This window comes from Lates calcarifer, linkage group LG3 (genome assembly GCF_001640805.2).
Source record: "Lates calcarifer isolate ASB-BC8 linkage group LG3, TLL_Latcal_v3, whole genome shotgun sequence".
In the NCBI taxonomy this organism is placed as follows: domain Eukaryota; kingdom Metazoa; phylum Chordata; class Actinopteri; family Centropomidae; genus Lates; species Lates calcarifer.
Window position 1 is genome coordinate 7131100 of NC_066835.1, and position 23504 is coordinate 7154603.

The following is a 23504-nucleotide window of genomic DNA, read 5'->3' on the forward strand; positions in this document are numbered from 1 at the left end:
TTCTTTAGGTATCTGTGATATCTCATTTCTACAGCTGTATTATGTTTGCAGCAGTTAGATATGAATCACACTTGGGAGTCTGTCCTTCAGTGAATGAAACACAACAATTAACAGACATTGCAGACATGGCCAGCCATCGTCCTCGTGTGTTGTCTTCCAGTTAGCGGCGGCTGCTGTCCCCAGCGTGCACCGGCAGACGCAGGTCACTGTTAGTGGAGGTGAAACCCATCCGCTTTATAATGGGCACCACTGGGGCCTGTGTTATTGGATGATTCATCAGATCAATGGTGCAAAGCAGTCCTCATCTGACTTCCCGAGTCCAGCATGTGTGGCTTGTTGAAGTTTATGTAGCTTACATGGAAACAAGCACCTGGCACTGTGACTTGTAGGCACCAAAGACTATATATGATTTTATTGTTTTAACAAAGTAAAAATTGAATTTACAGCTTTGTTCCCAGATGTTATTACAAATGTTTCATTTTTGAAAGTAAATCACACCACTGAAAGTGTATGATCTACTTTTATGAGCAAAATCTCTCACAAATAAAGTTTTATGAGAGGTGTGACTAGAAAGAATTGAGGATATTTCATTCTTTAAAGCCCTTTGGAAGATACAGCAAAGGGCAAAGCCTGTTATTGTTGCTGTTCTTTATGCTGTTGCTTTATTAACAGTGGTAAACCATTGAAGTCGCTGTAGGTTATCTTATGTTATTTTGTGTATGAATTGAACCACAGTTTTAAACAAGTACTGATGCTTTACAGTTACAAATACTGCATTTCTTAGGTGAATTATGGCTTAACATCTGGCATTACACATACTACAGAGTTAATAAAGCATTTACTGTGAAATTAATACTTTTAAAGTATATGGTATACATTTTAATTAGTTGACTTTCGGTAATCGGCTGGTCTGTGGATCTTATACACGTTGCCTGAAAAGTTTGGGTTGAGTAACTGGTCATATGTAGCTGCATAATTTGCTTTGATCAGTTGTGTTCTTGTGATATCCTGTCATCTGTCGCAAAGCTCATACCCTCGATCTCCTTCCTCTCTCAGCTCAACAGTCCTCATTAAAATATAGTATTTTGCTGAGATTCTGTGCATGTCCTCAGGCAGTTGCTAAAAGCACTTCTCCAAAGTGTCCAGAAGCTGAAAGCACCAACCGTCTGATTCTAATTTCCTCCCCAAAATATACCATTGTTCATTATATTCACTGGGGGTGACATTCACTTCTTAATGTGACGTCATGAATGAGCCCATGCCATCAGAAGTTTGCCGGGCGCACCATCATAGTTGTCATAGTAGCCATCAGATTTGGACCCTTCCAATAGTACCATTTAATGCCATTGTAGCGAACCCCACTGGATGAGGCGGGGTAGTATATGCCATTCAGGTTAGATGGGCCGCAAGCTTCAAACCACCAACCTGGAGAGAAGGAAATGTTCCAGAGAGTTCAAGGCAAAAGTCAGAATTAATTGAACTCAAGCTCATGAAATGTAACACCCAAATCTACAGCTGTAAGTCAGCAGTAACTTTATATTGCTGCAGAGGGAAAATGAAATGCTCTCCGGGACATTTACAAGGGGGTGGATAGAAATGTTTAACAAGATAGGTTATAGGGAGAGACAGATTGAGATGAGTTTGAGGGAAGCAGCGTACCTCCTGATGCGAGCTGTGCACACTTGCAGGTGCAGCGGTCGTTGTCTCTGTCCTTGGTGCTGAATTGGGTGCCAGTGTGGGTGAGGCTGCTAGTCCGTCCAGCTGTGCCACTAAAGCCCTCGGCGTGAAGGCTGGTTTTCGGAGAGAGCAGAAAAAGTGCAAAGAATTTCATCAAAAAAAGAAGATCAGCCGCAGGCACTTGCATTCAATTTTTTAAAGCTGTGTTGGGAAACTTTGCTTGTTGGAAGCTTCAGATGGCAGTTAGTGGTTACTGCCCCAAAACTGTTTGAACCCCAGTGTCTCTGAAGTCATCTAATGTTATGTTGTAAACTCAAAACAGCACAATCATGTTTACAAAACTGGCTGCCTGCTCTGAGATTCTGTAATACCGCAGGATACCGAAGGCATGAGAGAAGCATAATATCCAACATGGTGAGTCCAGCTTTCTGTGGTTGGGACGCTCATGCTGATGTTTATGAGCCAGTAGTTCAGTTTTAATTTTTCACAGAGTAAATAGAAAGCATCTTAAATAGGGCAAGATCCAATACTCCTCTCTTTTGTCGCTCCACGTTGCTGTTTAGAGTCTGTATATAGATTCTTTTTGGATAAACTCTTGACTAGTGCAGGATTAAACAGCCCTGTGTATATTATTTCACAATCAATGCTTAATAAAGATAAATCAAAAACAATCAAAGATTATGAAGTTGTTTATACCCTGTAAACCACTGTAGATGATAGCCCTTTTAGTATATGTGCAATACTTTGTAATACAAACTACTACCTCCCCTCGGCCCCCACTGTTGCCAAACTTCAATACAAAAACTAACCTAAAGAACCTCTCATTATTTTTCCTCCATGCTGTGCTTTGTGAAACAAACCAAACAGTCTGAAAGAAATCTGTGCCCGAGCTAAATTGATTCGCTCAATTATTTCCATACAGAGGCCCAGCAATGGAGTGCTTGTGCATGCAAGTGTGTGTGTGTGTTTGTGTGTGTTTCTGTGTCTGTCCATCCGTCCTTGTGTGTGTGTGTGTGTGTGTGTGTGTGTGTGTGGTGTGTGTCAGTACCGGTTTGAAGAGAGTGGACAGGGAGGTCAAGCCCTGCTGTCTGGCCTCTCCTCTGCCCTGTCATTCTGTCTAGTTAATACTGGACTCTTCCCCTGTGTTGTGTAAACCCCCCACCCACCACCCTAATAACCTGGGGCATGCTGCCTGTGATGACTACATAAAGAATCTTCCTCTTGAATTGATAAGTTCACAGGGCAGGACACGGCATCACAAGGGGCGGCAAAATGGGAGTCTGAAATGACAGTGCTGGGGACAGGAATAATGCCAGAGTAGCAGAGAGAGTGGAATTATACGTGAGGGGATATTTTGTTAGAGAAGTTTTCTTTTCACGATGGATTGGCAATGTGGTGAAAAATAAAAACTATCAAATTAGACAGGATGGCAACCACAGGCTACAGGATATCCTATTGGAAAGGGGTGGCTTGTGTGGACTGTGCCAGCTCTCCCTATTCTGTAAAACATTTGCATTAGCCATGACTTCCAGATGAATTAGTTGAGCTATTCCACCAACACCACAGACCACAGACTAATCCTTTTCAAGGTGACTGTCTTTTTTTTTATTGTTATTTTATCCTTAAATGAAGAATATACTGTTACATTAGAAGGAATGTTAACCAGTGGTTTTACTATAAGAACAGCTATTCTTGGCTAACTCAAAGTGGAAAGTGGTCTGTCATGCTGATGATTAATGTATGAATAATGTTAGCGAGTTTTAGGTGAAGACCTCCATGTTGCTCTAGGGAGCACGCTGGATGCAGTTGAGGAGTAGGATTGCTTTGGCGGACTAGCTTCATAGCACTGTAGTTACGCCTTGGGATTTATAATAGAAGCCCTCAGAAGAAGCCAGCATCCTCAGAATGCTAGTAAAGCCGGTACATATTGAACTAGTTAAACAGAACATGATCTCAGGGGTACCGAGCTACAGAGGTGATTATATTCATTCAGGTGCTTCACCTCACACAGTGTAGCCTACAGCAAAACTGTGAAACATTCAGTTTCATTGTGCTAATTATGTGGAACAAACTCAGGCAAATGCAATTTGCTGCACTATTAGGGATGTTGGAAAGCATACACCCACGTATGATTATGATTTGTCATCTCTCAGAGCATCAGTCTCCATAAACTTCCTGTGAATTTATAGGAAACCTAAACAGAACTATTTTGGTTTATATTTTATTTCAGTCTGTTTTGGGGGAAAACATGGCTTCAGCACACCCACGTATAATCTTGTTAGTGATTGCAGGGTTGCCAGGGAGCTTTGTTTGAGTTGTCAGCTACTGGCAGGGGCAGGTATTGCCAAGCGTTCCTGCTATACTCTGGTGGATGTGGCTCCCCTTGGGGATTTTTCAGGGGCAGCAGTAGCAGTGGTGATGGGAAAAGAAAAATGGAGGCAGACGAAAGTGGCTGCGTGCCCTCAACTGAGCTCATCATGTTGAATGACATTCTAAAAGATGGTCCAAGTGGTTCCTTAACTTCAGCGCTCGGGGATAAGAAAACTTAGAGAATAAGAAAATAGAAAGGAATATGAACTGTTGATAACGGTTTCTAATCGTTGTGATATTAAGAGTCTTACACCCAAAGGGAAGGCAACGATTGAAAGGGTGTTACTGAATTGTAATTATGCCTTTCACAATAGAGGGCTCTTAATAAAACATTTTACTGAAATAAAGCACCTTCATTATAGTTCTATTCATGTCAGATTTTTGAAAAAGAAGAGTCTAATTGGAGACTGGAGTGTATAAGAAGTGTGTTCAGCATTGTGTTGTACCTAACAGCTTTAGGTAATTGCATGATTTAATAATTCAGACAGTGAATTTGATCTAAGCATCACATGGTTGTAAGTCAGAATAAATATTGCTAATGTGGTTATAAATAAAATAACCAAATAATATATTTTTAGCTGTGTGGTTACCTGTAATTGTTGTCTTCTCCGTCTATGTAGAAGCGATCGTAATGTGAGAAGGCTTCATTCCCCTCTCTGTCTTTTAGCTGGACATGCAGGCTGTATTCCTGGGAGCTGGTCAGCTTGTGGATGATATCATTCCCCAGCCAGTGTTCCCCTGACGGCTCTCCAAAGCCCTGGATTAGACACAAAGACAGAGAAACAATAGAAGAAGAAAATATTCTAACAAGGGGGATGATTTTACCAGAGAACTGCCAAGTGTTTTTTGGAGTTAATATGAAAATGGACCTCAATTTAAGAAGTCACATTTATCATTTTGATGGCCTAAGGCAGTCCACTGAGTTTAAGGAGTGAAATACTTCTCTCCCAAAGCGAGGGGCCAGTCAATTGAGACTTTAATTTACCCTAATATCCTACCGATGCTCCATCTGGACTTGCAACACTCACAGTAAAATAAAAACTGGCTTTGTGGAATGATCCAGTGTTTGTTTTTAACTTGAGTTTGATATTAACATATTGTAACTTTTTTTTCTGTGCCATTTTTGCTGATGGAAAAAAAAGGAAAATGATTGTCAAATGTCAAGTGTTAAAAAGATAGGAAATATATTTTGAGAAGGACATTTAGTGGAAGGCTAATTAAAGATTCAGGCAGGTGAAACATAACAAAGGTAAGTACTATGGTTCAAACACTGTATAGGAGCTTTCCTTCTAATAGAGTTCAGAGATGTCCAGCAGCAAAGATTGTAGCTGCTCGTGGTGGACCAGCACCTTGCCAAGAGGCCTAATGTGACAGAATAAAAAAGGAACATGAAAAGAATGGAAGAAATGTCAGGGACTCGCTTAACACAGGGGCAGCAGGCAATTTTAAATGACTTTAACAGGTGGAAGGCGCAGAATTACGAACACGATTTCACAGAGGAAACTGAAAACAGATACAGTGTGGCATGGGCGTGATGGCTTTGACAGAAATGATTCGCAAAGGGAATGGATGTTGTCACTCCAGGGAAATGATAATAACATCCAATGTTCTGTTCAAAGAGACGCCTTAAGAGGAGGGATGTAAAATGGCTCTGCTTAATGAGTCTCACAGAGGGCTGTCAAGTACAAAATGCCGCTTGTTTGACTGATACGAGCGAAGTGAGAGGTGGACTCACGGTGTGAAAAGGCCAAATGAATGTGAGATCACATATGTAAGTGACACTCAATAGGCATAGAACCATTAAGTCTGATTACTTGTATTATTACATTTTCAAGGAAGAATGGTGAACAATAATACAACTTTCTCTATCTGCAGACACATTTGAAAAGAGGCATACGTTTTGTCCTCATTTGCTTCTGAATTCTAAGTCACTTTGCCACTAGCTGTCAGGCTCTCTTTTTGCTATTGGTCTTAAGTGAGAGCAAATATATAGTGAGAGTCTTAGAGCATTTATCGTTTGACTAGCAGGTCTGGATGCAACATTTGATCAACACTGACCACAGTCTCTGAGAATATAGTGCGTGGTCCTGGGCAGTGAAGCATTTTAGTACATATGTTATCTGCCATCTACAGGGCCCCTGTGCTCCCACGCCCCAACTGGAGCCAAATATTTATCATCCACTTGTAAAAATATTGTTCTTGAAAGAGGCTTTTTTTTTTTTTTGTCACTCTCGTTCGCATTCTTTCACAGTCCTCTTTGCGTTTTGTTTCCAATCCAAGCTGTGGCAATTGATTTGTTTGGCGTGGGTGAGAGAGAAATTGCTGCTCCGTTCAATCAAAAACCCAAACTAAGCTCGCTCATTTATTCTGTGTGTAATTTAACACAGTCAAAAAGGCTTGCAAGCACTTTTTTTCCTCCTCTGTTGCTCAAACGGAATATTGATTCTATTGAGAAAACTCTGTTACAAGATTCAAGAGACCATTATCTAAATGTACGATGAAAACAAAACAAAAGCCAAAGGTCCTGCTCTGGCCAAATCAGAGCAGTGGAGCAACTTCATTGTCTCTTGTGTACAACTGTATTATTATTCATCCATCTCGCATTTGGAAATGTTCTTACTCCCATCAGCACGCTCATTTCCCTTTTGTAGGAAAGCTATTGAGATCTAAAGGATGGATACAAACAGTAGTGCTCTGTGGTCATTTAAGTACGTGATGTGTGCGTGTGTGTTTGTGTTTGTGCTTGAGCGTGTGTGTGTGTGTGTGTGTGTGTGTGTGTGTGTGGGAGTATGACAGGGAGAGGGAGCGAGAGCAGGTGCAATAACATGGGGGGTGGCAGAGAACACGAGGGCAGCCAAATACAACAACCACAGGTCACCTGGGGATCACAGGCCTGCTGGTCTCCCACGCCTCTCAGTGCCAAACCACCAGTGGATAGTTATTGGAACCTCCTGTCCAGTCCCACAGTACTGATCCATAATACCTACACTGACAAAGATGCACCCTAACCCCAACATCTGAAGAAACCCACCATTTTGTAGTCCCTCCACCCACGGTGGAAGTTGACGGAGCCGTTTGTCCGATGCTGCAGCACCGTCCACCCGCCACCTCTCGTCTTCATATCGCAGAACACCTGGAATGAAGGGAAAAATAGAACAAGCCTTTATTCCTTTATTCCTAACAAAAGTCAGTTCTGTTTAAGCACTGAACAAATTGTGGCTGTATCAAAAGCAGTTCCATATTAAAAGTTGGCATTGAATGCTTGGACGGATTCTTTGGCTTATTTACTAGTCAGTGATTAGATTAGATTAGATATTTCCGAATTGAAATCAGCAAACCTTTTAACCGGCCACTTTGAGTCTTGTTTTAAAACCACCTGGCAAATATAAATCCAATATTCACTCTCCTTTGCAGGGAAGTATCTGGCTCTTTAGCAGCTAAAAGCTCCAGTGCATTAACCAGCTTGTTACCAACTGTTGTTGTTGTACAGTAGGTTTATTTGTAGCTGTTTTTTGCTGCCTGAGGCCTGAGGCCTGTACTACGAAGGGAGGTTACTGGCTTATCTGGTAACTTCAGGAGTAACTTGGTGACGTCAGGTGTAACTTCCTGGTTAACCTGTACTACGAAAGGTGGATAGGTTTTGCCCGGGGTCTGCTGCCATGGCAATTTACGCTGCGTCTCTAAACTGCTTGGAGTAGTTTATGTTCGTGGTTAACTTGGTGTTACCAGTGTAACTTCTACCTAAGTACCGCCCCACAGGTGGAAGAATAAAAATCGAGGTTGGCGCAACGACTGAGAGAGGCTAACTCCGTAGGACGGGGGTTGTCTAAAGACTGTCAGTCCCCCCCAACCCCACCAAAAAAAAAAAAGGAAAAAAGTATGTAGTGGATGGTAGAGGTATGTGGACCAATAAATTGTGTTTTTTATGCTCCGCATTTTCCATTTTCATTTTCAGTTATTTGAATTTGTTTTGTTTTTTTCTCACAGTCAAGCAGCAGAATTTAGCATCATTAGTGTTGCATATTATCGATTTCAATAATCCTTTAAATGGGGGTGGGGGGCTGTTGTAATTGTAGACTACAGACCAAAACATGCAGTATTAATGATGGGAAATATGAATGTGTAGCACTTTATAGAATGTTTATATTTCATCCAGGTTAAGTTTCCACTGAGGCTGAAATACTGTTAACATGAAGTTCATACTGAACATATCAGCATTACATTCATACATATACAGCCTGAGTGTTCCAGGCAGAACATCATTAACAGTGAATAACAACTCATTTGCAGATGTGTTACGTGTCCTCACATCTCATATTACACATTAATAATTACAAAAAAATATTGATCAGTGCAGCTTTAAACTATATTTTATGAAGACAAAACTGACACTTAAAGCTGCTTCACCATTTTAAAAAAATTAAAAAAAATATGTTATTTTGGTATCAGTACCATTGTGGAGCCAGTATTGAGCATTTTTTTTAGACAACTGCCCCCGTCTTACTTCTGTTTTCTGGTTTGAACTATTTGACACTGACGACCAATCAGCCCTGAGCGTGCATGTCAGGAAACTGAGATTAATTTCAAGACGTTTTTGCAGCGCCAGAGTGGTCTGGTGAAAAAAGTGGCAAGGAATGACAACTAGAAATAAAACACACTGTAGTTTCTCTGTTATTTGAAGGATGCCTTGGAAGCCTCAGGAATAAGGGGGGGAGGGGGACCCAACATTTCAGGGTGTCACGCAATGATATGACCCAGGTGGGAAGGAAAAACTAACATATCAGCATGTTCTCTTATCCCCTTGAGTGGGGGTTGAGGAGGAGGCATCTGTGTTTTTGGTTACACACACTGTTTTCTTTCTTACTTGGCTGCACATTTTGCCATATGTAGATATGTTTGGAAGAGCAAATAGGAAAGAACTGAAATTGAAATATAGATTTGTTAAGGGACTTGTTCTACATATTCAAGGTGTTTAACTGGACATATTCCATGCTTCCCTTATTTATTGTGATTAAATGACTGGGGTGAATTTCTCCCACAGGAGGTAAGATTAGATGCTTTTTGTAACTGAGGTCCTTTTTTTAATTCGAACAAGTGTATTCAATTAGCATACCACGAGGCTACAGGGTTGGACTTTTTCAGTTTTCTTAGGCACTATGTTTGAATCTGTCTGCAGTGTTGTCACCTCAAATTATAGATATTGTCGGTGACATTTCTGACTCGATATCAACCTCTACAACCTGCAGTGTGGCTAATTACCGGTGAACCTGAAATTGATTTGCTTGGCCAGTTGCGTGAATTTCATCCACCCCACAAACCGCCCTGACCTGTTTCAAGAGCCATGCAGTATAGATGCCGGTATGTGGAACAGAATCTCAAGGGGTCTCTCCATTTCAACATCCCAACTGGCTATTTTCTGCTAGAATGAATGCGAGTTTGCCAGCACTTTCCCAGAATAGTAAAGCTAAATCAAGGTCAAAAGGCACTCAGGTCTTTTGCCTCAGAAAACAGTGCAGACTGGCAATATGCTGTGATTATCCTCTGGCACATTAAGCCAATGTTATGGCCTTAAAAGCATCACACTCAATTCAAAAACAGGGTCTCGAAATAGAATTCTCAATTTAAGTCATTTCCCAAATGTGGTCGTTACTCTGATTTAGACCAGATCCATGTTTAATACTCCAAAATTCACTTATTATTATCCAGCAAGGAGTCATTTAAGGCCAAATCCATTACAATAAAATGCACAAAATCAGACAGTTTAAACATTATTATGATTTTTGAAAAAAGATAATGTGATAGTTATTATTTTCAAAGGGCTTTTTAGGGATAAAATAGTTACCTCTGAATGCGTGTTTAGAGGAAAGCCCTAATGTATTTCATTTTGTGAGCCCTGTGCATATCATCTCAAAAGTATGCGTAACGGGGTTGTGAAAAAATTAAAAAGAAGCTGATCCAAACTATGAATTATTTGGCATGTAAACATCATCATTATTCACAGTCTTGGTGATTAAAAGTGAGATAGACTGATGGATAGCATGGATAGATCACATATGTGTATGCGTTTTTGTTTCTGGTCCAACTGTGGAAGCCCGCTCCCTGCTTCGAAAATAGGGCAATTTGTATCTGCCCCACTTTTATGCAGCCACCCAGCTTGCCAGCCACATTGGAATTAGATGGCATAGATTGAAAGCAGCAATGAGTTGGGGAGTACTAACTCACATCAGTGGAAACGTACATTGGCCCTAGTTGGCAGGAAACACATGGCACCAGTGCCCAACACCTGGCTGCCTTGCCCACAGGAAATGAAGAGGAAGAACAAGGGAAAACAGAGGCAGTAGGAGACAGTGCCAACCAGCAAACTAGACGGAAAGTAATGAATAACAAAAAACAGTTTGAGTGTTATCTTTCTTTTTTTCCTGGTACACTATGAGAGCAAAGACCCCAGCCAACAACACTAACTGTGATTCAAAGAAAGGATAGCCTGCTGGTAGATACCATGGTTGAGTTAGCAAGAGTTAGCTACTTCAGGTCAGTGGAGGTACCTCTTAAGGTTTTCTGTGTACACTCAGCCTGCAGGACATAATGCTCCTGTTGCTTATTATTTTAGCTCTCTATAACCCAGCATGGCATTTCTATCAAACTCTATACCAAAAAAAAACCTCCAGCAATTTACCATTACCTCAGACTAGATTGTCCTTCCAGTGTTTACTGTGGTCCAAAAAATAAAGATAAGCCCCCTGAATGTCATTATGTAGTGTGTGTGTGTGTGTGTGTGTGTGTGTGTGTGTAAGCTTTACATTACACAGGCTGGGCAAAACCTGTAAAGTTAATACAAGTGAAATGATCCCAGTGCTAAATACTGCGAGACAAATCGGTAAAATGTCTTACAAAAAAGTTTCATGTCACAGTCACTTAAGTGATATTTGCAAGAAAAGGCCAGTGACCTTTTAAAGTCTTACTACCTTGACAGTCTGGGTGGAGTTGGGGAGGCGTATGCTATATATTCCACTCTCTGTCACTCCTGATCGCAGGATCTCGGCGCAGTCCCTGAAACTGAGCGACTCCTCCTTGGGCATATTGGAGATTTCTGCAAAAACAGGCAGGCGTGTGTTTGCAGATGGCAGCCTTATGGGTTTTCCACACAAATTCCAACCCCATATGTGAGTTGTCTTGTAGTGTTAAGCTCCGGCTTAAGCTTGCCATATCTGTAGTGCATGCATGTATGTAGTGTGTCTGAGATTGGAATTACAGGCTGCTCTAGCTGATATTTTTATGTGAAATTGATTTATTTTCAGCTTAAATCCCAAATCCCATTCTCATTAATTGAAATATTATGGATCTCCTTTTAGTCTAAATGAAATCCCAGCATTTATTGATACTGTTAGTGAGCCTTTTTTGCCCTGAGGAAGTAATAACTCATGGGAATAAAACTGAAATCCCCTTACCATTGCAGTGGTTGACCATAGCCAGCAGCTGCTGAACGGTATCTGTGAGCACGGCCTGCTGTCTCTGAAGTAAGGTGCTGTTGAGCGTGGAGCTGCCCAGTTCACCTTGCAGTTGACTGACCAGTCGACTCTGCCTCTCCAGAAGCTCTTGAAGCTGCTGCTTTTCGCTCTGCAAGCCGTGTAGCTCCCTACTGTACCGAGCCTCCAGTGCTAAGAGCCTCTGCTCCAGAAAACTGTTAAACAGCAAAAATTCATTGAGCATAGTATTAGCTTTTTTATTTCTTTTTGAAAAACTGAAAAATTCTACTCTCATCCTTACAGTGCATCCAAAAGATGCATATTGGATTATATGGGGGCAGAAGATATAAGAGAGTGGGTGCAGGTGGAGAATCCATCCATTCAGCATTTAGCTTTCACAGTGGAGGTTGCACAAACTTGCACATTTACATGAGGATGACTAATAGACATCAGGACAACAGTCTCATTGGACTAACATCATATAAACACCTGTACTGCAGCAGAACTCGCAGATGGGCCTGCATGCTAAGCCTCTCGATCATAGCCATGAGGCAACAATCTGACAATGTCTGTGTGTGTGTGTGTGTGTGTGTGTGTGTGTGGGTGTGGGTGTGGGTGTGTGTCTGAGCAAGTGCCACACCCCCCGCCTCCAAATGAAGATCATAAATCCCTGCAGCCTGATCTTTATGGCTTTGACTAACGACTCTGCAGCAGTTATTTATTGAAACAATCCAGCCACCCAGATTGAACAAGCTACTTTTCAGCCCCGTGCACACGCAGCTGCTGCACTAAACGTGTATCCTCAATCTCCCACTTTAGGCAGCGACTCAGAATGTGGCCTGGAAGGAAAGCTGGATCAATCCAAATCATTTTTAACATCACTTCCATTTCATATTTGCTTTGTGGGGAGAACATTCAATAAATGTGGCAAAGCGAGCTAACAAATTGTCCTCCATTGTGTATATTTTACTTTGAGGAACGGTCAAAGTATAGAGCACGACAGTATAGCAGCACAGCAGTGTTTAGACAGTTAAGGGGGTTGACAGAACAAATATGGCATTTTGGATCACATTGCATCCTGGGCAATTAAACTGTTATGCTTATGATCTTGTGCTATTTATTATTATTGTAATATAGATATTGCTATTAGTCTGCTCTTTGTCTCTCTCCGCAGTGTGCTGCACTTCCTGCCAATACTATTTTACATGTAATGCCTGTGAAAACAAACATGCCTCTCTGCTCTTTTTAGCTTGGCAGCAGTTCAAAAACTGGCTCCATGCCCTTAAGGCTCGGCAGCAGTAGCCCCCTACAACCGCTACGGTCCTTAGTTCTCTCTCACTAACTCCCTGTGACCTTTCTAATTTCATGCATCCTGTCATGGTGTTTACCCTTGTGAAGATGTATTCATTTATTTACACGTCGGACACATGTAGTCCAACTTGAAGGAGGAGGGCCAAAGGGCAGAGCAGGGCCGGGCAGGACCAGATGTGTAACAGGTGGTGGAGCTGGGGCACTGTGTTCTCTGTCACACTTGGTACAGATGGATGGAATGATAAACAACCACATGCAAAGATAGAAAACACCCGCTCCCTTTCAGGCTGCCCGGCACCCTGTCCTTAACCCCCGCTGGCCCTAGTTTGACCTTGTGTTCCTCGAGAGAAGAATGGGAAACCCCTCCTAACGCGCACTGCCTATTCACCGGCAAACGCACACGCGCTTACACAATAAGCATTATATTGTCGTTAAGTGCCCTGTTGTACACGTCGGTTGGAGTCATTGACCACACTCTTTTTCCAGTTGTTGTATCAGAAGGACCAGTTTCATGCATACAGGTCTTTATATTTTGCGTGAAGTAGCTTCTTCCTGGAAAAACATTCTTTAGTGCACAGGAAGAAATGCATTTTATGTTTCCTACAGCAGCCACACCAGCTCATTTGGAATGAGTCAAAGACAAATAGCAGCTAGGCAGGCAAATATAGGAGCACCACCTGCATTAACTGAAGCCTCACAAACAGAAAATCTAAGACAAAAGCAGCATGGCACAGCTCTAGACTAATGGGTGATCTCTGGGAAGCAAAGAGCAAAAGCGTCTGCAGCCATGAATGCATAATATGGCATCATGATATCCAAAAATTGCAAGCAAAGTTACTTTGTTAAATAACCATTTCAGCTTCAACTTCTGCACTAACACTCAAACTAACATAATAGAGAAGTTTTGCACTGCCTAAAATGTGCTCGCCTGAATAATCTTTTGACGTGTGAGCGCTCACCTGTTTTTATCGCTGAGGCGTGAGATCTCCTGAGTCTGCAGGAGAATATGTTTCTCCAGCCGGTTAGTGAAGAGCGAGTACTCGAGCAGCTGGATCTCCAGGCGACTTGTCTGGTTTAAAACCTACAGATTGATAAAAATTGAGGAATAACTCTATCACAGTATGTGCAAGTAGAGGGCGTGATGAGAGTGATGAGAGATATTGATGAAGAGACTGATGGAACAAAGACAGGGAGGCCACCAGCTGAATTTATGAAGGGAAAAAAAAACTGACCTTTGGAGAAAGGCAATTTTTTACAGCACATCACAAGGCTCATAATGCTCATTCTTTGATCTCGCAATGAAAACCTGAGCAAGAATTATCTCATACGCACCTGTGACATGTTTTGAAGCTGCAGATGAAACAAAAACTTGAACAAAGCAGCTCAGATATTTGTACAGGTTGCAATTTCATACCGACTTTGATAAGAGAAAAAGAAAGCATGAGGCCCAAAACAAGCCCAGTCTGTAATAACAGCTCTGTGGCATGATTGAAGACACATCTGTGTTGTGCTACTGAGCTTTATGTTTTAATTGGCTTGTTGTCAGACGCACAGCTCAACTCATTGTGTCAATCAGAGCCTGCAGAACCAAATACCAGCTGTTTTAAAGCAGTCTACCGCCACCTTTGGGCATGGCTTCTCAGCGGGTTACATCTGATTTACATTTAATTAGCTATTCGCCAAGTGTTTCGCAAGTGACATCATTTGTTTTTGCATGGGTGTGATCCCCACAGTTGTTCATTTGGATTGGCTGCAAACGCCTTATCTCCGGTTCACTCCGGTCCTTCCTGGCGGGCTCACCTGGGTCTCAACGTCTGTCAGTTTGCGGGTCTGCTCGGCCGATTGACTGAGGAGGTTGGTCCCCATCTCGAGCATGGCAGCTGTCTGGGTGTGTACCGCAGTTCTCTTCATTTCCTCCATCCCAGAGCGCACATTCTCCTGGATGAAGTTCTCCAGCTGTAAAGAGAACAAGCAGACACTGGGAATATTATCCACAATGTCAGGTTGTGGTCAAAATCATATTTTAGGAGGAAATGTCCATGTACGTCCACTGACAACTTAATGCAGCAACCTTACAGTGATCTGTATTTATCACCTCAAGCCATTCAGGTGCTGTAATAGAGTCACAGAATTCAGTATCTCCAGGGCATTGCCAATGTCTTGCCACCCATCTATCCATCCATCAGTCTGCAGTTACTCAGGCAAATACCAAACTCACATATATAAAATGTTTTAATATATAGGCATTTCAGTGGGAAGAAAGAAGAGCAGCAATGGCATATTCCAGGGGTTTGACACCATGATATTCATGGGGTGGACTTCAGGGATAGTTGCTTCCATTCTGTAATCAATCACAAGCTCAGAGGAAGAAGCATTGGTAAAAACCCATCATATGTTACAGCAGAGTAAAAATAGGATGGCATCCATCTTTGCTCCAATAAATAGATTTTCTTATTAATGTGCTTGGTTTGAGCAAATGGCATCGGGAAGACAAATTCGGCTTTTCCTGCCATGAACGATGGAATTTTGTTTGATGTTTAACAGGCAATGGCCTGTGCCTTTGCAATAAGGCAAAGTAGGATATTGAACCGGAGAGCATTAATATTTATGACTTTTCTGGGGAGAAAAGATCAGACTTTATTCGTTAAACCACATGACTGGAAAATGAAGTCTCTGAGGAAGAAGCATTCACAATTATCCCGCTAACGAGTGGCTATCCACAAAGATCGAAGAGGATTCAAATGAGGCTACAATTGTTTGTTTTTTCCAATACAAATGCCCATCTCACAGAGGCATAGAATTATGATAATGCACTGTGACAGGAAAGGGGTGTTTCTGTTTTTTATGAAGTATAAAAAGTACTGATCTAAATAGCGTGGGCAAATAGAGATGAATCTGCAATTAATTGTTTGCCTGCTAGCCTTTTTTCTCTGCCTTTTACTGTCTCTCTCGACTCCTTCCTTCTCTCAAATTCTCCCTCTTCCTCCCTCTTGGACTATAAATCCATCTTTCACATTTTCCTACTTTAGGACAACTAAGACAGCAGAAAAAAAAATCCCTCCATAATGAAGGTTATGAATAGATTACCAAGAGGATTAAAGCCAACTCCAAAGGAAGGACCAAAGATCCCTGCGCCATAATCAGCCTTGTGTATTGAAGCCACTATCAGCCGCCTGTCCAAAGTGTTCCCATTACAGCCTTCTGTGATAGAGCTCAATCCAGGGGTCTTGATACACTCCATCTCCCTCTGCCAATTGCATTAATTGCAACTCTGTCATACGCTGCACTATGCAGCCAGATAAATCACATTTGGGATGTGGTGTAATTCTCTCTTATTGTGTCTAAGAGGGACAGAGGAGGGATCTGCGCTGAGAAAATCATAGGAGTTCTATCACTTGATATCTTAATTGTTGAGCCAATAGACACATTTGTTCTCAGCTACAATTACAGAGGAAGAGGGGAAACATATCTGCTGGGTGTTCTGGCAAATCATACTGATGAACTAAGGCACATCAGGGATAGGTGTGATTGTGAGGGATGGGAATGAATACATTTTGATGAAAACAGTGATTGATGTTTTAGTGCAACATTATGTACAGACACTTTTCAATGGAGATTAGAGATTGGTTTTATTAGGATTTCAGCCCTCACCCCAATACAACAGAGAATTATATAATTTTGTTTGTTTGTGCCCACAGCATTGGGGCACATGACATTTTATTTCATATTCATGTTCTGTGGTTTATCGAGAGTAACCAGGAGGCCGTTTCCATGCTAGAGGCATGGCTCTAGAAATGGTAGGGTTGGTTAGTCAACCACTTTGGTCAAAACTGAAATATCTCAAAAAATATTAAATCGATCACCATTAAATTCTTCACAGATGTATATTGTTCCTAGAGGGATTCTAATAATTTTTGTAATCCCCTGGCTTGTCGTCTAGCGCCAACAGCAGGCCAGATTATTTACTTGTCAAGTGAAATATCTCAACATTCATGATACCCAGAGGATGAATCCTAATGACTTTGGAGTGCCCCTGACTTTTCTTCTAGCACTTCCTCGAGGTTGACATTTGTGGTTTTGGGTGATATTTCTCAGTAAGTACTGGATTGATTTGATACACATTCATGCCCCCCTCAGGATGAATTGTAATAACTTTGTTGATCTCCCAACTTTCCATTTGGCACCCTCAAGTAAAAATTTCAATTTGCCCTGTGCCTTGGTTCATGATAAAACTAATGACATTCCCATTAGCCTCAACCGTTCTCTCTGTTTAGAGCTAATTTGCAAATGTTAGCATGCTTATATGCTACACTAAGATGATTAACCTGATAAACATTATGCACTACCTGCTAAATATCAGCATGACTGCACATGGACATTAGCATTTAGCACAACCCTACAGAGCCGCTAGCATGGATGAAGACTCTTAGTCTTATTTAAATGTATTTTTTCCAATCTTGTGAACACAGCAAACAAAAGTCCCTGCCGTATTAGATGCAGATAGAGTAAAACATCGGCCAAATAAAACCAAAACTATCTGTGTGTGAAGATCATGTTTTTATAATTATGATGAAAGTCACTGGCCATAGTTTGCGACTGTTCACAATGGTGAAAAGGGGTTCATGTTTTAAGGAAAGAAAAGAAATTGAGACCAACTGCATAATATTAGTAATGTGGGTGACATACTTTAGCATTGGCTTAATGAAAATATTACTTGGCCAGGAAATCAGGTCACCAAGGGTAGCCTAGCCACCTTGATCTCCATGCAATATTTCTGCATTAGCATAATCCGCACAGGCTCTTAAAAGTACTAACAGAAGCATGCTCACATCCCTTTTGCCAGCCCCTCAGGGCAGGAGAAAGCGAAAGGGACTAGATGGAGGGTTGCATGGGGGGTTAGTACAGAAGAAAACAAACACTAGTTTCTTCTTGGAAACAGCAAAGAAGAGCATTAATACAGTCCTGTTGCACTTGTCCACTCGGAGATTCCTCTGCGGAACGCGGAGGACTGGTGTGTGCACTCCCAAGATTGTGTGTGTGGGTGTGTATTTTCTTTCAAGAGGTTTGGGTGGAAAGCTCACAGTAATAGTCATAACATCCCAGGGGAGCTTTGAGTGAGATCGTACAAAGTTTCACCGACATACACACGCCTCAAGCTCTTCCGCATGCGTATCACCCAGTTCTCCCCAAAACGCATGCAGATAGGCTTAATGAGCTCCACAAGGTGCTGAAAAGGCTTTGCCATCCAGGGTCAAAAGTTAGTGTGCCCTCGTGCATATCCAAAAAGAGGCTGTCTGAGGTCGTGCTATGTTTATGTGGAAATCCCACCTGCAGTGTGAACATTTCTGCATCACTGTGGCCTGTTGAAAGGTTGGATGTTTGTGTTCATTCCAGACGTTATGTGGAGGAAGTTTGGCAACAGAGCAAAATATGTGTCAGCAAAGCTTTTTCTGTAGGGGGGGGGGTTAAATTGCGTCTCCTTTGTGCCGGCTGATATCACATCTCTGGTAGAGAGAGAGAGAGAGAGAGACTACATGCTACAGAGAATATGCCCAAGATGAGTACAGTATGTGATGCCTTTGTGTTAAACAATTTACCCTGTGCTTTGCAGGCTGTACGCATGAATAATATACCGTTTGCATGAGGAAAAGTGTGCGCACTCTTTCCTTATCTCTGTCTCTCCCTGTCTCTCAAACACATGCATACACATACAGTGTGGCCTCCTGGGATGCTTCCCATGGAAGCTAGGTCTCCAGTTCATAGACTGAGCATCAGACAGAGTGCGCACAGGGGAATTGAGTGTGTGTGTTTTCATACGTGTGTTTTCCGACTGTGTGCCAGGAGAGTGTGAGCAAAGAGTTTGAGATTTGATGGTTGATGAGTCAAGGTGTGAGATGAGACACATTCATCATCCCAGAGCTGCAGAGCGGTCCAGATAGAGGCGAAGGAGATGGATAGAGAGGATCGGAGTGTCAAAAGAAAAAAGGAGAAGAGGGAAAAGGGAAGGAACAGAAAAAAACACAGACGGTTTTTGTGGTGAGCGAGAGTAGGAAATGACAGGAGCACAGGAAGAGCTTGGGCATTCATAATACCCCATTTTCAAATCCTGAAATATAATCAACATGTTTGCCTTCAGCTGGCCAATCTAAACACTCAACACGACGCTCATAATCGGCCAGAGGATTAGTGTCCACCATAAATATTCTGAGAGAGATGCAGACAAGAATAGAGAGACGGGTGGAGAGGGGTGGCGTGTCAGTCAGTCTGTCCTAGACAATGGCCTAACACTGATTCTGTGCCCTGATGACCTTAGCAATGAAAACACTATTGTGGAGCCACTTAGAATCGCATCATTTCATTTTAGTCAGCTATAATCCGAGCTAAATGGAACTGCAAAGGCCAACAGCCCAGCGAGGAGACATGCTGAAATGTGTCTCACACAGATAAACAATTTTTTTTTCACAGCACAAATGTGTTATATTTTTAGTTACTCTGAATTTAGCACAGAGTTTGGCTCATAAATCAACTACAACATGAGTTAAGTGTGAAGTTCTTGTGTGCATGTTGCCTGTGGGGGTGGGGGGTTAACACTGTGAGACATACTTGGCACCACCTAATATTAGCAAACTTATTTCATCTTGTCTTTCTCCTCTCTCATGCAACAGGGAGTTCTGGCATCCCAGTGGTCTTAAATACAGATACACAGTCAAACACCAGGCGTTGTCATGGAGCCAGATACTCTATGCATACAGCAATCCAGGAAATCCCAGCTAAGCACTGAATTTATCAATAATGAAGGCTTGTCAACAAATGTTATCGGATAGCATACTCCGTGGACAGTCCTGTGCTCCCCCGCCCCCCAGTGCTTTGTTTGAAGGTCTGCAGGCTAAAGTGAGGTATGTGAGAAGGATAGGAAGAGTAAAAATGCTAGATGACAGAAGATAAACTGGTTGTTTTAGTCAACAGTTCGTGGTTCTTACCTTCTGCAGCCACTGGGTGTTATTCTCCATAGCGCTCTCCAGACTCTCCAGCTTCCTCTCCTGCCAGGAAGGCCTCTCCTTCTGGGCCTTGCCCTGCCTGGATTGGCTCGAATCGGGCTCGGCCTCGGGCGGGGAGTCCCTCTGGAGGGTGTTGGTGACCTGGAAGTCCTTCACGGGACGGCAGTGCTCCACCTCTGGCAGGACGAAGGTGTAGCTGCAGGGGCCGTGCTGCACGCGGTGCTGTTGGCGCTCTGAGCCGATCGCGGTGGCCAGCAGGTAGGCCAGGTAGGCGAGGGTCAGGGCCAGCAGGCGGCCCATGTCAGGGGGAGGAGAGGAAGAGGGGAGGGAGGGAGGATAGGGGAAGAAGGAGGTAGTTCCACCTGGCAGAGTGAGACAAGTCAGGTCAGGTGAGCTCCGATTTTGCTGTCTGCTATCGCTATCTTTTTCTGTGTCTTGTTAAATTGTCTCTCAAGACTCTGACTCTGTCTCCCTCTCGTCTTCTCTGTCCAACTCCTGACACTCCTGTCTCTGTTTTATCACTTTCTCCTCTCCTCTTTTGGCCAGTCCTCCTCTTTGCTGTTGCATCCAGACGTCTTCTTCAGCCCAGTTCGTGCTCCCGCTCTTCAGGCAGACAGAAATCACACACACACAGGAAAAGAGGATTGCCTCCTATTGTGACTCCAACACTCAGCCAGCACATGTAGCTCCGTCCAGGAAACCAACAGGCAGACTTCCCTCCCACCATTTATCTCTCTTCTGAAAAGTTGCTTTCCTCACTGCCTTCTTTTCAAGCTGCTGGAGTCCATGCGTTGGTCTGGAGGAGAGAAGAGAGGAGGGGTGGAAAGGAGAGTGGCCCGCTTCAGGATGTTGGCTGAAGTGGTAACGCTCTTAAAGAACACAGAGAGAGAGAGGGGCGCACCTCTACACACAGACACACACACACACATGTACACATATACACACACACCTCAGCACATAATCACTCAGCCACCCTTCCCTCTTTCACTTTCTCCCTCCTTCCTTACGGTACTCCTGTCTGCGGGGGTTAGAAGAGGAAGCTACAAAAATATACACTGCTCACCACAAGAGCAAAAACTAGGAACTTTCTCTGACAACTTTTTGCTCCCTCCCATTCTCTCTCTCTCTCTCACTCTCTCTCTCTCTCGCTCCCTCTCTCACTCTGTTGGTTTATTAGCATGACTTAATAGGTACAATATTACTACAGCATGTTGTACGGGTTCAGAAAATAAGTCAAAAAGGCAACAAATGGTTTGTGATAAAATATTCTAAACTTGCTGTTTCAAGGGCTCTCAACCACATCCCACAGCCAAAAAAAGAAGACCGCGAGATATTCAAAGCAGCAGAAAAAGGTAGTAAGTCAACCCTGAGTTTAAAATATTTTATCACAGTTTAAGTCAAGAATGAACCTCCATGCTCAAATAAATGATTACTATAGTATATGCCTGTATAATATACAATACTACTGTGTATAACTTCACTTATACACAACATGATGTACTATAAAGACACAAAAGTAGTAAGGTCAAATCCATAAAATAAAAAATATACATGATAAGTTAAGGTTTAGTCAAATATTCAGTAACAAGTAAATGTGATTTTAATAGTGCAAACCTACAGGAAATAAAATGCGAATAAAAAAGAAGAGGCAGATCTAAAAGAAGGTGTTCTGCTGTTTTTATTCCTCAGGCTCTGACATGCTCTGACATATTTTACTGCTTCTTACGGCAATGTCAGATTTTCCCCAAGTAAATTGTGAGTTTTGTTTTGGTTTTGAAGAGTGTGTCGAATCTCAGCGTACTTGAGATTCATTTCGGTTCCTCTCAGGCTGCAGTGTAGCAGAATTGTTGCTTTGTTTTTACCCTCTCTGTTGTTGGATGAACTTAGACTGTCTCTGTTTTCTGTTGTTTGCCAGGGGTTATATGGAAGGATATACAGTGTGCTATGATACTGCAGCTGTTGTGTATATTTTTTTGCCATTTAGAATAGAAAGGAAAATGCTGTTTTTGGACCTGTTAGTTGTCGAGGGGTGTAAGATTCAAGACTGGGTGGGTGTTTTTCATGGCCCCCTTTTCCAACAAGCCCATATAGCGGCAGCTATAAACTATCAGCAATTACTGGGAAGTCAACTTTTTGTCATAGTATATTCAATGGTTGATTGATTGTATATAATTTTATTCCATTTACTGTTTTTGTCTCTGTGGGCTCTCTCTCCCTCACTTACACTGTCAGCCAAACCTGCCTCTCCCACCACTTTCCATTTCCTCCATCTACCCAATTATGGTTTCATTCATTTTATGGTTATTTTCTGATGCATCAGTATCATAAATGCCCTCCCGGCCTTATCTCCCACTGTGCATTATACGATTCAATCTGCACAGATCATCCACTTCATTTTAGTCTGAATGGACGTACTCACAGCAGGGTACCAACCTCACTTTCAATACATCCTGCTTCTTTTCAATATTCGCCTGTCACAGTGATCAAGTAGCTCTGACTCAAACAAGTAAAATAACACTCTCCAAGGATAACAAGAGAGGAAGTTGCCCTGTCACACATCCGACATGAAGGCTGTTTGTTTGCTTCCTGTGATCAATACTCCCAAAGAGGAACAAACTATATTAGACTTTCAAATTCAACATTTTCTTTCTTCCCCTGTTTTGCATGTCCTTTTCTTTGTTCGTTCCCATGCTAATATCACATTAAGAGACAAGCGTGCAATGTGAACAGTCTTAAGCTTGCATATACTTTTCACGGACTGTGGAGTCTTAGCCCTTATTTCCAGAGCATGATGAGCATTCCACACTGCCACTGTTGTGTGGACGCTTAATGACCCAGCAGCTTTAAAACCCAGTGTGTGGCCCCATCGCTCAGCATACCAATGACTCGGATCTCTAGCGATATGCATCAACTCATATCCATCCTGGTCATGCATGCACTGTATGTACAGCACCCACCTTTGCGGACACGGGACCATTGATCTTCATTAGCAAATTAACTCCATCTCATAGATGATGGTGCTGATTTCCCAGGCAGAGCTGTCAGCGTGGGATGTTCTCCTGTGTAAAAGAAGAAAAACAAAGAATGTTTTTGCTTCACCCAGAACCATGGTGTGGTTTTGATTTATTCTTATGCAGTGTCTCTCTGTTGACATTGGTCAGACATCAAATTGACTAGTGTGTTGATTGAATTAAATGACTTCCAACTACTGTTCACAGCGGGAAGAATTCCCTGTCGACATCTGATTATAATCAGATGTCACTTTAATGTTCTCAGAGTTGCGAAAATCTGGAAACTTGGATGCGAGCAATACAAGATAATTGAAAAAAATAAGTTTTCCCTCTGAGATGATTTATGCACAAACATAAGCATGCTGCCGTTTTTATGTGTGAAGCATATTTCCGCGTGAGACTTGTGTGAGGTGAAATGAAAGACGGATACAGCAAGTGTATTGGGTAACAGGACGCAACAGAGTAATGATGTCGTGCAAACTTACTGACACTGTAATATCCAGAGAGAGTGAACTCTCAGTGCTGTTCCCCTCGTGGCCTCTTTCTGGAGAATACAGAGAGCACATACACATTTTATTGCACTCAGTTTTTCATATAAAGACAGACCCGAAGAGGAAGACAGGATTAGATCTTTTTGGCAGGGACCAGGATGGAGCAGAAATAAACCTGAG

General features: G+C 42.3%; 1 protein-coding gene across 1 annotated transcript; it reads right to left on the reverse strand.

Moving 5' to 3' along the window:
• Nucleotides 1–383: 383 nt before the first annotated feature.
• Nucleotides 384–20898, reverse strand: angpt2b (angiopoietin 2b). The gene is made up of 9 exons (XM_018701486.2): nt 19805–20898; nt 14625–14780; nt 13784–13905; nt 11496–11728; nt 11013–11137; nt 7079–7180; nt 4638–4804; nt 1660–1790; nt 384–1425 (listed from the first exon to the last, which is right to left on the reverse strand). Exons 1-9 carry the CDS (start codon nt 20120–20122, stop codon nt 1265–1267), a joined length of 1515 nt encoding a protein of 504 aa, XP_018557002.1. The 5' UTR covers nt 20123–20898; the 3' UTR covers nt 384–1264.
• Nucleotides 20899–23504: the final 2606 nt, after the last annotated feature.